Source organism: Barbus barbus (genome assembly GCF_936440315.1).
Source record: "Barbus barbus genome assembly, chromosome: 27".
NCBI lineage: Eukaryota > Metazoa > Chordata > Actinopteri > Cypriniformes > Cyprinidae > Barbus > Barbus barbus.
This window is the reverse complement of record NC_136755.1, coordinates 22,602,694-22,617,434: the sequence shown is the minus strand read 5'-3', so window position 1 is coordinate 22,617,434 and position 14,741 is coordinate 22,602,694. Positions and strand designations below refer to the sequence as shown.

At 38.6% G+C, this 14,741-nt stretch overlaps 1 protein-coding gene across 2 annotated transcripts in view; it reads left to right on the top strand.

Moving 5' to 3' along the window:
- The window catches only part of fam131ba (family with sequence similarity 131 member Ba), a 38,841-nt gene that overhangs the window by 5,813 nt on the left and 18,287 nt on the right, over positions 1 to 14,741 (top strand). The window contains exons 2-3 of one of the 2 annotated variants that reach the window (XM_079380544.1): positions 8,757 to 8,794; positions 11,310 to 11,345. In XM_079380544.1, the coding sequence (XP_079236670.1) occupies positions 8,757 to 8,794; positions 11,310 to 11,345 (74 nt within the window). The remainder of the gene's footprint in view (positions 1 to 8,756; positions 8,795 to 11,309; positions 11,346 to 14,741) is intronic. The other variant, XM_079380543.1, reaches the window with a different exon arrangement.

The window sequence follows — 14,741 nt, the reverse complement described above, 5'->3', positions numbered from 1 at the left end:
GTAGGATATCACTGGACCCTTACTGGACCCCCTGCAGTTTGGGACTGCATTACACACTGCAACACCTGGACAGACCAGGGACTTATGTGAGGATCCTGTTTGTGGACTTCAGCTTGGCCTTTAATACTATTATTCCAGACCTCCTCCTGCCCAAACTAACTCAGCTTTCCGTCAGTGGATCAACAGCTTCCTGACAGACAGGCAGCAGCTAGTGAGTCTGGGAAAATACACATCCAGCACCCGCACCATCAGCACTGGAGCTCCTCAGGGCTGCGTTCTCTTCCCACTGCTCATCTTCCTCTACACGAACGACTGCACTTCTAAAGACCCCTCTGTCAAGCTCCTGAAATTTGCAGACGACACCACACTGATTGGCCTCATTCAGGATGGTGACGAGTCTGCTTACAGACAGGAGGTTAAGGATCTGGCTGTCTGGTGCAGTCTTAACAACCTGGAGCTGAACACGCTCAAAACTGTGGAGATGATTGTGGACTTCAGGAGAAACCCCCCTGCACTCCCCCCACTCACCATCATGAACAGCACTGTGACTGCAGTGGAGCCATTCAGGTTCCTGGGCACCAATATTTCTCAGGACCTGAAGTGGGACATTCACACTGACTCTATTGTGAAAAAGGCCCAGCAGAGGTTGTACTTCCTTCGCTAGCTGAGGAAGTTCAACCTGCCACAGGACTTGGTGAAACAGTTCTACTCTGCCATCATTGAATCCATCCTCTGCACTTCAATAACTGTCTGGTTCAGCTCAGCTACCAAATCTGACCTCAGAAGACTACGGAGGGTAGTCCGGACTGCTGAGCGAATCATTGGTACAACCCTCCCCACCCTCCAAGAACTGTACTCATCCAGAGTGAGCAAAAGGGCTGGCAAAATCATCTGGACCCCTCACATCCAGCACACTCCCTCTTTGAACTGTTGCCGTCTGGTCGACGCTACAGAGCTCTGTGCACCAGTACGACCAGACACAGAAACAGTTTCTTCCCTCAGGCAATCCATCTCATGAACACTTGAACTCTTAACAATAAACATGAAACACACAACACTATCATACTTTTTTATTTAAATTTTACACACATACTTATTACATTTCAAATTTGCACCTAACAGACCTGTACATACCGAATTGTCTATTTTATATATTGTGTTTGTGCTATTTGGCACATTGCCCATTTTTGTATATTTGTACATTATTTTATTTTTAATTTTTAATTATCTGTGTCCTGTCCTGTGGCTGTCATTCTGTCGCACTGTGGAGCTACTGTCAATAAAACAAATTCCTCGTATGTGCTAATATACCTGGCAATAAAGCTCATTCTGATTCTGATTCTGATCAATGGCTGAAGGCACAGCTCTAAGCATTAACACATTATCATGAATTAAGTGAGTATATCTTTTTATATTTTAAACAGCTACTTTGTACTCTCCTCTAGATATTTAACATATGACAGATTTTATATATATATATATATATATATATATATATATATATATATATATATATATATATATATATATATATATATATATATATGACATATGTATTATGGAATATATAGAAAAACATTAGTAAATATAAAAAAAGACCACCATCATGAAGGATATTAATGTGTGTGTTTTTGTATATATTCCATAATACATATTCACAGGAGAATATATTATGATATATTTGCTTGTTTTATATTACATAAGACTATATATATATAATAGACTAAAACAATCCTGCGTTTGTGATGATGATGATGCCTTTTTAAAATAGTGCTTATGTTATATTCTATAATACATATTTATTTGAAAATTTATTATGATATATTTGCTGTATTATGATATAAATTACTGCTATGTATATATATGTATATTCCATAATACATATTCCAGAGTACTGTAGCCGAATGATGAATGATCTGACCTTATGGTTCAATCCCAAGTAAGTGTCTCACAGGAGTGAATAATAACAAGAGAAGTGTGTGTTGGCAAGCTTGAAAGTCCAATCACACACTGCTGTGTAATAAAAGAGTTTTCTCTCATTTCTTTCTGCTCTTGTCTACTCTAATTGTGTAGTGTTCTGCTTTACTATTGAAATTTGTGACATTTTACAGTGGTGTGAAAAAGTGTTGGCCCCCTTCCTGATTTTTTATTTTTTTGGCATGTTTGTCACACTTTAATGTTTCAGATCATCAAACAAACTTAAATATTAATCAAAGATAACACAAGTAAACACAACATGCATTTTTTTAATGAAGTTTTTTATTATGAAGGGAAAACAAAATCCAAACTGAAAAAGTGCTTGTCCCTAAACCTAATAACTGGTTGGGCCACCCTTAGCAGCAACAACTGCAATCAAGCGTTTGCTATAACTTGCAATGAGTCTGTTACAGCGCTGTGGAGGAATTTTGGCCCACTCATCTTGGCAGAATTGTTGTAATTCAGCCACATTGGAGGGTTTTCCAGCATGAACCGCCTTTTTAAGGTCATGCCACAGCATCTCAATAGGATTCAGGTCAGGACTTTGACTAGGCCACTCCAAAGTCTTCATTTAGTTTTTCTTCAGCCATTCAGAGGTGGATTTGCTGGTTTGTTTTGGATCATTGTCCTGTTGCAGAACCCAAGTTCGCTTCAGCTTGAGGTCACGGATTTTGTTTTCCCTTCATAAAAAAAACCCTTCATTTAAAAACTGCATGTTGTGTTTACTTGTGTTATCTTTGATTAATATTTAAATTTGTTTGATGATCTGAAACATTAAAGTGTGACAAGCACGCAAAACAAAATAAAAATCAGGAAGGGGGTCAACACTTTTTCACACCACTGTATATTATTGAGTCCTTCATGACAAATTGCTTGTGTTTTTGAAGTCTCTTTAGGTAAAAGCATCTGTTAAATGAATAAATGTACATATAGATGGGTAGCGTGTGTATTTGTTTGTCAGAGGATTGTGGGTGTGAACTGTCGTGTAGGTGTGTTTGGGAGGGCATCAGGTGGATGGCTGAGCTCTTGGCACTAATTCCGATGTTTGCACTGGGTCGCTCTCTGTTCGTGTTTGTTCTGTTCTGCGCTATTGCGTTACTCAGGGATGCCTCTTTGTATTGATTTAATTTCCGGCTCTGAAAGAAGGACAGACAAGCTGACATGCAGATGGTCTCCCTCTACATTTCTCTCTCACTCTCTTCACACACACACACACACACACACACACACACACACACACACACACACACACACACACACACACACACACACTCAGTCTCCTGCATGTGTGTGCATTTGCATGTGATTGCATGATCCAGCTTGTGTGGTGACAGACACGGTCCAAGGTGACTGGCTCAGTATGATTGAGAGGCTTACTCCTCAAGGAGGAGAAGGAGGCAGAAGGGGCAGGAGGAATCACAAAGACAGAGGGAAGGGCTGCAAAGAATGAGTCAGACGAATGAAGGGAAGGAGGGAGGGAGAAAAAGAGGGTGATGGAGGCCCAGGGAGTTACAGACAGGAAGTTCTCAAATGTCTTCTGGTGAATTTGTACCTCTTATCACTTCTTATCCAGTGCTGTCCATAAGGGGAACCAATCCTCAGGTTACTTTTATGTTTTATTCTAAAAGTGCCCCCTGACTTTTCTTATTTTAAGCTGCTGCCATCGAGTTTGACCTGTCTGTTCGCTCAAACTAAGTTTGAGACAGCAGAAGCAGTTGCTTCTTTTGCAGATTTCCATTAATATTAGGTTGAAGGTCACTTTATAAAACAATAATTTAGAGGTGAGTTTTAAGTCCCAAGTGAAGAAATGTTCAGCCTCACAAGTCAATACCATAATTAAATGCAATAAAATATTCTCTCTTTCTTGCTCTCTCTTTTATAGCTTTATTTGTAACTGAAAGATTTTGGTTAAGTTTGTAATGCGATTCTTTAGGGATATGGCACAGATATATCACAAAAAAGTTGTAACCCCTTCATCATTATCATTATATATTTATCTATATATATTTATACATTGTTACAAATAAATGTTGTTCTTTTGAACTTTCTATTCATCAAAGACTGGAATAATGGCTGCTAAAAAAATCATCTTTGCCAACACAGGAATAAATTACTTATAATATATTAAAATATATAAAATAAATTAAATATATTTAATACCATTAACCAATATTTTATATTTTAATAAAAAAATATATATTTAATTTATAATATTTACTGTATATTTACACAATCTGTGTCTTGGTGAGAATTAGAAACTTATTTGTAAAATATATAAAAAAAATCTTAATGAACCCACACTTTTGAACTGTAGTATAAATATATATTCCAGGTAATTTAGCATATATACTTGCTAATATAATTTGATGATATTTATTTTTTTGATGTTTATTTGTTTATATTCATTATGCAGCTTTTTATAGCACAGAAAATGAGATTTTCGTATAATGAAATTCTCAAACCAGACTTTGGCCTATTTTGATAACTAGCTGACTCATTTAAACAGTGATTGCTGCTGTTCAATTTAGTTGCTTTCTCCTACTTCCCATCTCTCCTTTACTGTCCCCTTTTCACTCAAGTTCAGTGCTTTTCTCTTCAGAGGTATTTACACTTCGTCAGTTCATTTCTATTGCTCTGATTGCTATACGATAATAAAAAGCAAGGGAGTGCTCCGCAAAATACATTTGTGAGTGTTCACACAACACCATTTTTAAAAATTAAAAACGGACAACTTTTTATGAATTTTGACTGTTCATTTAAATAACATTGGTGTTTTGGAGGCCTGCATACACAAACGTTTGGAAACGGGGTTCAAGGTGCCTGTTTTTGAATTTGTGAAAATGTTGCATACAAGATGTTTCTGAGTTGTGTAAATGCGTCTTGTTGTTCAGGCCAAATATAAATATGTGCTCCTCCAGATCTCAGAATTCAAACATTATTTTCCATTTGAGCCAAAGAGTGCATTCAGCAGAAAAGTTCATTGCTCTGCATTAGCATCCATATAGTCTGGGAAGAGCAGATCTGATTAATATCCATTTAGCTTAGACACAAACCCAATTGGATAGCAATCTGATCGATTAAGTGTAAATACCCATTTTGTCTTCGCTTCTTCACTCTGATGGTCTGTAACTCTGTGCTCTCCCTCTGACTCTTGCTGAGCCTCTCTCTGACTCTTTTCTCTTTCTCTGTCTTTTAGCTCAGGGTCATCTGAATCTCTTTTCGCCTACCCTCTACCCTCAGTTTTTCTTTGTTATATCGCATAGCAAAGCCTTCCTTCCTTCATTCGGTGTCTCAGTCTTTCGCTCATCCTCTTTGTCTCTGTCTTTCCTGTCCCTCCCCCTCCTCTCCATGTGTTTTTGGCTCAGTACTGGAGGTGAGTCAGCCTCTTGGACTTCGCTCCTGATCAGAGTCACTGTGAGCGTCACCATGTGTCAGAGTTCCAGCCTGCATTCCTTTATTTGTCCCTTTTTCTTCCCTTTCTCCACATTTACCTTTTGCTGTAGAATAAAATCTCAAAGATGTACCCAGACGTGCTAGGCGGTGAGATCTGTCAAGCCAGATTGTCCCATGGTCCAGTTGTTTCTTCCATCTGGTTGTTGGCAATGCAGAGCTTTTGCTGCTTCTCCCCGTGATACTGTCAGGCTTACGCCTGGTGTCTAGCAATCTTCATCCTGTTCCTTGTTGTTCACTGAGCGTTGACGTTAGCTTTTATCCTTGTCACATGCAGATTTGTTTATCCCGTTTGACTGCTTCTTTCTCCGTCTCTCTCGCTCTCTCTTTCCTTTCCCCTGAAGCTCCGGCCCTCATAATGCTCAGTGTCAGACTCAGACATAAATGTAGATGGGCAGGGTGAACAGTGCTGCGGCCATGTGGCGCTTAGCGACCTTGGATGCGATGGTTTATCCTTCATGTCTCTTGGGATTTTCTCAATGTGTTTTCCTGCATGAGTGGAAGTGTTTTGTCCGTAACAACATCATGGTGGAATGGACGTATAGAAAGTTATGGGTCCTGACAGCTGGGATGTGCATCCATCTATCCATCCATCCATCCATCCATCCATCCATCCATCCATCCATCCATCCATCCATCCATCCATCCATCCATCCATCCATCCATCTATCTATCTATCTATCTATCTATCTATCTATCTATCTATCTATCTATCTATCTATCTATCTATCTATCTATCTATCTATCTATCTATCCTCTCTCTCTCTCTCTCTCTCTCTCTCTCTCTCTCGCTCTCTCTATCTATCTATCAATCAATCATAGCTGTCATCTAGTCATTGATCTTCTGGTCTGTTGGTTCTGACTGTCTCCTTTGTAATTGATTATGAGTAGATCTGCTTTACCTTAACTCACTTTATCGGTCTCTTACTCTATTTACTCCTCACTCTTGTTCACTGGTCTCCTCCAGAGCTGTGCTGCTCTGCATGGCTCTATCCGTCTCTCCAGAGTGGGTTAAGTTGATTGAGGAAATGGCCCTAAGGCCCAAAGGCTCTGCTGTACTTACAGAGAGAGAGAGAGCCCAGCAATTAAGAGACACACGCTCACACACACATGCACGGGATGCAATTAATGCATTTTGAGATCCAAATCAGTCTGGAGTGAAAAAAATAAAAATAAAAAAATAAATCAGTTGCAAATAGAACAAGGACTGGTACAGTCTGTTTTGATGCGATTAACCCCATCACAATGTTGTTATTCTATTGCGTCAACGGTTTAGGACTGTTGTAAATGAGTTCAATGAATCAAGCCAATGCTCAACTCAATTTCGCTGATATTGAGTTAAATTAAATAGACTTAAATTGAATAGAGAGAAATGGGGGAGTCAGAGAGTATACTGCAGCTAGACAGGGTCTCATTCACTAATAATTACATACATGTGCATCGTGAAGGTTCTCACGCAGAATTTCTTCAATATTCACAACCCGATTTTGGCCACGATTTTGCTGTTTGAGACGTTTTGGAATCAAAAAAGATTTCTTTTGTCACATGCAAAAGTCATCAGACTTGGATCTTTGAGTGTGACATGCTCAGCATGCATGCATTTTAAAAATAGACTTTTATTTCTGAAATGCTGGAAACGGTTTACTGGAATAATAATATCACTGCTCCACTACAGCGAGAGGGAGCTGCTAAGAAGAAAAAGTAAACAAAAATCATGTATGTCTTTGAAATTCGCCATTGTTATGGCAGCAACAGGTATGCAATAAAATATTAAAATGTCTTGTATACATTTATATAAATCAGAGTTTGTAAGACTAATCATTTTACTAGTCAACCAAATACTTAGGTTCAAATTTCTGCTAATTTTTAAAACAGTATCCATCATTTAAAGAGATAAAATGCAAGAAAAAAATAATTCCTATTATTAAATAGAATATTTAAATAAATGTTAAACATGTGACTGACAACATGAGAAGTGCATTTTCACAAAACTTGCTCCTCCACCATGAATAAATCTGCATCTAAACAGTTTTATCACTGAAGAGCCATACAAATTTATTTTTACAGTCTTCCCCTTGAGAGACAATTACCATCCCAATAGGGCATTTGTGATGAATTTCTGAAAGTCTGTTAGCATTTTAAGCCAGGTGCATACTGTACAATTTTCAAAGATTTTACCATATAAAACAAGATAAATCTTTCATGATTTCCAAAATTTGTGTCAGATGGCAAAGTCGCACAGTGTGAACGCAGCTTTACGCAAAGTCTCATTGGGCTCATATTGTACAATCTGACAAGCGGCAATTGTAGAAGGAAAAAAAAACTGCACAGCAGGCACTAGGTTTTACTCTTGTTCTACAATGAATTGATGAATCTGGTTTGTTGTAAATGTGGGGAGCAGTGACCGCAGTTAGCAATTAGCATACACAACCAAACCATCTCCGTATGCTGTAAGGGCTTCCACACAATCTCTCCTTTACAGCCATTTATCATTCTTTGCAAACATATCCTTACTCTTGCTAAAGACGACAGCATGAGCAGCAAGTGTGCCATTGTCTAAACCAGTCGAAACAGAAGAAACATCTTTTATACAGCCCTACAGTGCACAATCACCTGCATGTTTGCATACTGTTGTTTATACATTTGATACAGATGATTGTTTGATTGCTGGTTGGCCTCATGCACCATAGTTTCGTCACTGAACGCTGCGGTTCCATTCATTATAGTCTCAAAAACACAGTCATTATGCCTCAATATTATGTGTTTATGTAGTCTCTAATGTTACAGGGCGATTGTTTTCAGGCACATCATTCAAAATGTTAGTGCAAACTGGGTTACGTGTCATTTCTAGTTTGTCATTTTGAATGAGTCCCTGTCAACACACACACCATCAACATAATCAAAATGTTGCCAAAGTGCAAATACACAGGAATACCAAATAAACATATTTATTAATCTAATGAATAGATTAAAGATGTCCGAATTCTTTTTTTCTACAGTTAATCTTAAATTCAGCATCTCTTAGAAGCCTCTTCTTAAAATACAATGCCTAATAATTTGCATAATTGCATCAAGCAGCGTGATCACTAAATGTTTTTTTTTTAATCATTTTATAGGAATGATGCGATATATAAAAGCGTGATGCAACGAATCTCCTTCCCCACAGAGTGCTGGCGGTTTCGGATGGATAATTAATCTAATTTTAGGTCTTTGTGTGAATGTCAGCAGAAAATGTAGCGAGGAGCTGTCAGTTTGACTTAGCATATTCGGTAAAGGTTGCATAAGGCACATGCCTATTCCCTTATCTCTTTCTCTCTCTTTTCCTGCAGCGGCGGATGCAGTTCCCGTTCGGAAAGATGGGGAGCAGGTAAGTAAAACTACAGCGCTTTGCATATTTAAGATTTGCTTTGCACCAAACTACTGTCCCATGTTGTGAGCTTAAGCTCTAGGATCACATCTACATGACGTCCCTTTGCCGAGATTATACTTGTGCGATGTCTGCATTTCTGTCCGAAGCCATTATACCTACCAAATGCTGACATTTGTGCTTCATGGCACTTTAATGAAGTCTTTAGCTAACACGAAGACCCCTTGCGTGCCACACGCACGTCTTGTCGCCCCGTAGCGCTGAAAGTCAGAGAAAGCGTGATGGTATAATGTGTATTTGAAAAGCCTCTATATTAGATTCTCAGCAAGGCCACGGGGAGCCAGACCCCAGAGCCCAGCCATTACTGTACAGTATTGCTGTATAACGGCTTTGTCTCCTGGGAAGACATAGCCTTATCCGTCTTCCCTGTTTGCTGCCTGTGTTCACGTCCTACCCAAGGGCAACAGCTCTTGGCTTGTCACTCTGCTCATCCACAGATGAATTTGGCTCAAAATCTACCATTTGGATTCTGGTAGCTGTCCAAACCAAACGGCATGTTTTACATCTCAATGCAGAGTTAAGAAGCCGCGCCAGGAGGTGGTGTCATCCCACTGTCGCTGGAGCCAATTGAAACAGAGTCTGTGTTGTGCGTGTATGTGTTTGTGTTAGCGAGCTGCACTCAAAAAGCCACTTGCTGGTTGCTAAATTAAGAATAATAAAAATAAAAGTAAGAATTTATGTCATTAAATATTGCCTAGCAATGAAAATCTCTCAAGAATCAGGTGCTAGTTGCTAAGTAGCAAGGCTATTTTTAGTTATCATAGCGCTAACTCAAATGCCCTCCAACTTAGCTAAAACTTCACAAAAATACATTATTATAGGTTGAACTGAAAGGCTCTAGATGGTAGTTTGTTTCACTGACATGTATGTGTTTTTGTTATAAAATGTGTGTTTTTATCCTCACACAACCTGGAAAAAAGTATGAGCATCAAATTACTTAGCTAACTTCTGACTCTGAGAAATCTACTCTAATAGAAATAAATGGGATTGTGGTTTATTATTTACAGTGCTACTTATTGATTTTGACCTTCATTTGATAACTAATCTGTAACTAAATTTTACTTTAGACCTTTTTGGCAACTTTCTTGGTGAAATAACAGTTACAAGTATTACATTATTCGACCATGGACTGACTGAAGTTCTAGTAGCAGCGCCTCAGTTATTTACATAGAATTTTAATTATGTTACATGTATAGTTGTTTATTTATGCTTGCATTGTGAAATACCAGTTCAAGTATTTCTAGAATCTCATCTGATTTAATAACTGAATAAAATCAATAAGAAAAGTATAATCATGGACTGATAAAAGTGCTCATTATAGTAATTATTTACTTAACTTTTCAACCATATCACATTTATAGTTTTGTTCTTTTGTATTAGTTTTGTGACACTTGACTTGAGCACTAATACTTCAAATATTGTTGCCATCTCATCTCTTTTAAAAAAATGTGTAAAATCAATAATTTGATCATTGACTGATAAAAGTGCTCATGATAGTAGCAGTGTCTCTGAATTATTTACATAAATGTTTCTACTATTCACATATAGTTGTGTTTATTTCTATGGGTTTTATTACATTTGACCAGGGGTCACCAGAATCAGTGTTCTGCAGAGTTTAGCTCTGATTACTTCTACACACCTGCCTGGAAATTTTAGATATGGTTGCTTGGGGTTGGAGCTAAACTTTGCAGGACACCGGCCCTCCAGGACTGAGTTGGTGACCTTGCATAACGCCCATGCAGACACATTTTTAGTAAAACCAAGAAGAAGAAAAAAACAGAAGCGGCCATTAAGACTAAGATGGTGGGAAACAAATCGATCGACCCCCGAACCGTCCAACTGTGCCTTTGGTCTGTCCAGAGTTTCTAAGGGGTCGACATTTGCCCCACACAAACACCTATCTGACACTGACCTCCATTTGACCTTTCACATTGATCACTCTCTTTTAATGAACAATGAGCGGCTGCTGCTGTTCGTACTGGCACCAGTGTTTGTCTTGCTGCGCTGGGTGCGGTGTAAATGCGATCGATCGCTTGCTGTGTGTATGTTTGGGTTGGCTAGGATTACTTATTCCAGTGCTACTCATCAAAGTCGCCTCCATTTCCTCTTGCTGCTGTCCTCATCCAGTGTAGCGACTTCTAAGGCAGACATCAACACGGATACACTATAGGTGGTACTTCATTCATAAATATTTTACACCATATTAGCGAATTATCTGTAGAACACGACAAGGGTGCGTACAAAGATATATCTTGGTTTGCACAACAGTTCATAACAGATGAACAGCCTCGCCTCCTCCTGCTTTCTGTTTATCTTTTGTTCTTCCAGATCTAGTGTTCTGTACTTGGCTTGATGTTTCGCCTTCTGCTGTTTCCTCCTAACTGAAATCATGCCTTTTCTTCTCTTTCACTGTATCTTTCCCTATTCTTCTACTGTTTATTGGCTGTGCTTCTAGCATGGACATGCTGAGTTTTCCTGGGAAGGAATCAATGTAAGTCTGGTATTGACCTTATGCCCTTCATACGTTCTGCCTCTCTTGTTTTCTGTCTCTGTTTTGTGATATTTTCGTTTTTAAATGATACGAACATCTGTTTTCTCCATCACATTACTCTCTGGGGGTATCCAGCATTTTTTTTTTTTTTTTTTTACAAATGCTCAAAAAACATGGACAGCATCTTATGACAGATACACTCCAGGTTTAAATGTTTGGAATAATTAAGATTTTATTATGTTTTTGAAAGAAATCTCTTATGCTCACCTAGGCTGCATTTATTTGATCAAAAACATGGTAAAAGCAGTACTATTTTTCAATATGATTTCTGAAGGATCATTCATGTGACACTGGAAAATAAAGTAAAGTAAAGTCGTGACGTATTGTCAAGTATGGTGACCCATACTCGAAATTGGTGCTCTGCGTTTAACCCATCCAAGTGCACACACACAGCAGTGAGTAGTGAACAAATGCACACACACACACACACACCGTGAACACACACCCGGAGCAGTGGGCAGCCATGCTGCAGCGCCCGGGGAGCAATTGGGGGTTCGGTGCCTTGCTCAGGGGCACCTCAGTCGTGGTATTGAGGGTGGAGAGAGCGCTGGACATTCACTCCCCCCACCTACAATCCCTGCCGGCCGGGGACTCGAACCCGCAACCTTTCGATTACGAGCCCGACTCTCTAACCATTAGGCCACGACTTCCCCCATTAAGTCATTAATCTAAAATAGATTAATGACTTCCAAAAATATAGCTTTAAGCTTAGCTAAAACAATTATTTTTTAATTGTAATAATATTTCACAATATTACTGTTTTTGATCAAATAAATGCAGCCTTGGTAAGCAAGAGACTGCTTTAAATATTAAAAAAAAAAAAAAAAAAGGAATTATTCCAAACATTTGATTAGTATTGTACAATGGTGATGAAGGTAAATGTAGTAATTTTACTGTAGATTTCAATATACTGAAAGGTTTGTATGAATATAAGACTCACCTTAAATATCTGCCATGACTCCACAGTGTTTCATCATTGGCAGGTTTCTCTGGGGGTTTGAGCTGTCCGCCAGCTGTCTTTGATAGGCCACGTCATGTTATCTGAGATTTGGCCTGTTTTTGTGACTTGTAGGTGGCAGTGGATGTGGATGTGAGAGATGATAACACAGTGTGGATGACATGGAGTTAGTGACATCTGCTCTCATCTTAAAATGAAAAAAGGACAGTTAATACAACAAAAGTTTATGATTCTTACCAGTGATGTTTTTTTTTACTATTATATTATTCATTCATATTTTGAATGAACTTTTATTAAGTTTTTTTTATTTTAATTGTAATTTTAGTATAAGTTTTTGTCATTTTATTATGTGCTTTTGTCATTTTCATTAGGTTTTATTTTTGTTTTTTCTTAAGTTTTGATTTTCTATTTAGCTTTAATTTATTTTTATTCTTCAACTTATTTGAATTTAGTTGAGTTCAGTTCTACTTAAGTTCAAGTTTTTCATATATATGTTATTTTAGATTTCTTTCAATTACTAAAATTATGTTGAATAGTTTTAGCTAGAATAACAACACTCATTCATACAATTTTTGTCATCAAGATTTAATAAATTCTGAAATACAATGACCAGAAGTCATTAGGCTAAGGGAACTACACCACAGTTGTACAATGTCAATGTCACCATCACTAAGCTTCCGACAAATCTTTCAATCTTTATTTTAAATTTATTTCTTTAATGGAACACAAAAGTAGCACATTTGAATCATGTAGGCCTACTTCTTGTTTTTTCTCCCATGCAATTACAATGAGTGCAGACTTGAGCTTTCAAGCTTTTAAAACCACCATAATGTTTTGCATGTCAGACAAAATATTAAGTTGTCAACCTTGTGACCAAATTATAGTGAACTAGGGCTGTCACTAACGATTATTTTCGTAATCGAGTAATCGGTCGATTATTCTGACATTTGATCAAGTAATCGGATAATTATAATTATTTTTTTTTGCTGTTATACGAATTGACCTAAGCAAACAATAGCCATAAAAATTCCTTTAAAATTACTTAAGACGAAAATGATTTTTGCCAGCCGATGTTGATATTTGAAAGCACCAAAACAAACACTCCCATAACGCAACAGGATCTCGACCCTATTTTGATATCTCCGCCCCACAGGTACGTACACAACCCTGGCATAACAACGATCGCGGAAACAAGCGAAGATGACACACAAGCATATTCAAACAAAAGACAACACAGATAAGTTGTGTGAAACAATGCAAAATCAACGTTACTCACCTATGAAAAAGAAACAAGTCAAGTCAAGTCACCTTTATTTATATAGCGCTTTTAACAATGTAAATTGTGCCAAAGCAACTGCACAATATCAAAAAAGGAAAATAGTGTGTCAATAATGTAAAATGAAAAGATTAAAAAAGGATTTTCAGTTAAAGGCATTTCATTATTGAATTCAGTGATGCCATCATCCAGCTCAGTTCAGTTTAAATAGTGTCTTTGCAATCAGGTCGACGATATCGCTGGAAATGAAGTGTTCCCAACTAAGCAAGCCAGAGGCGACAGCGGCAAGGAACCAAAACTCCATCGGTGACAGAATGGAGAAAAAAACCTTGGGAGAAACCAGGCTCAGTCGGGGGCCAGTTCTCCTCTTGCCAAACGAACCAGCAGTTCAATTCCAACTGCAGCAAAGTCAGATTGTAAGGGCTCAACTGGTTCCAGTGGTCTTTCCCGATGGCTGTCTAAGTGGCGGGGTCCTCAGTGGGGATCTGTCTCTGGCGCTCATCTTGGTGTCCTGGTCTCCGCTGACGTTCAGGGCTGTAGAGGTCGTCGCTGGGTGCTGATCCACCATCTGATCTGGATACGGACTGGATCTGGTGACTGCAGTGACCATCTGGGCTGGATACAGACCGGATCGGGTGGCTACGGTGACTGGGGATATGTCCCCGGGGCTCATCCAGGTGTCTGGCCTCCGCCGACGATCAGGGCCACATACATCATCTCCCGGCGCCGATCCACCATCTGATCCGGACACGGACTGAGAAACAGAATAGAAACAGACAAATATCTGTGTAGATGCCATTCTTCTTATGATGTAACGAGTGAATCATGTGTTATGGGGAGTGTTCCCGGTTCCGGTTGATCTAATTAATTCAGCCTAACAATCCTTTAACGGATTTGAATAATAGAAGTGTATTAGTGTGTTATGTGTAAGTCAGGTTAAAGAAATGTGTCTTTAATCTAGATTTAAACTGACAGAGTGTGTCTGCCTCCCGAACAGTGTTAGGTAGATTGTTCCAGAGTTTGGGTGCTAAATAGGAAAAGGATCTGCCGCCCTCAGTTGATTTTGATATTCTAGGTATTATCAAATGGCCAGAGTTTTGAG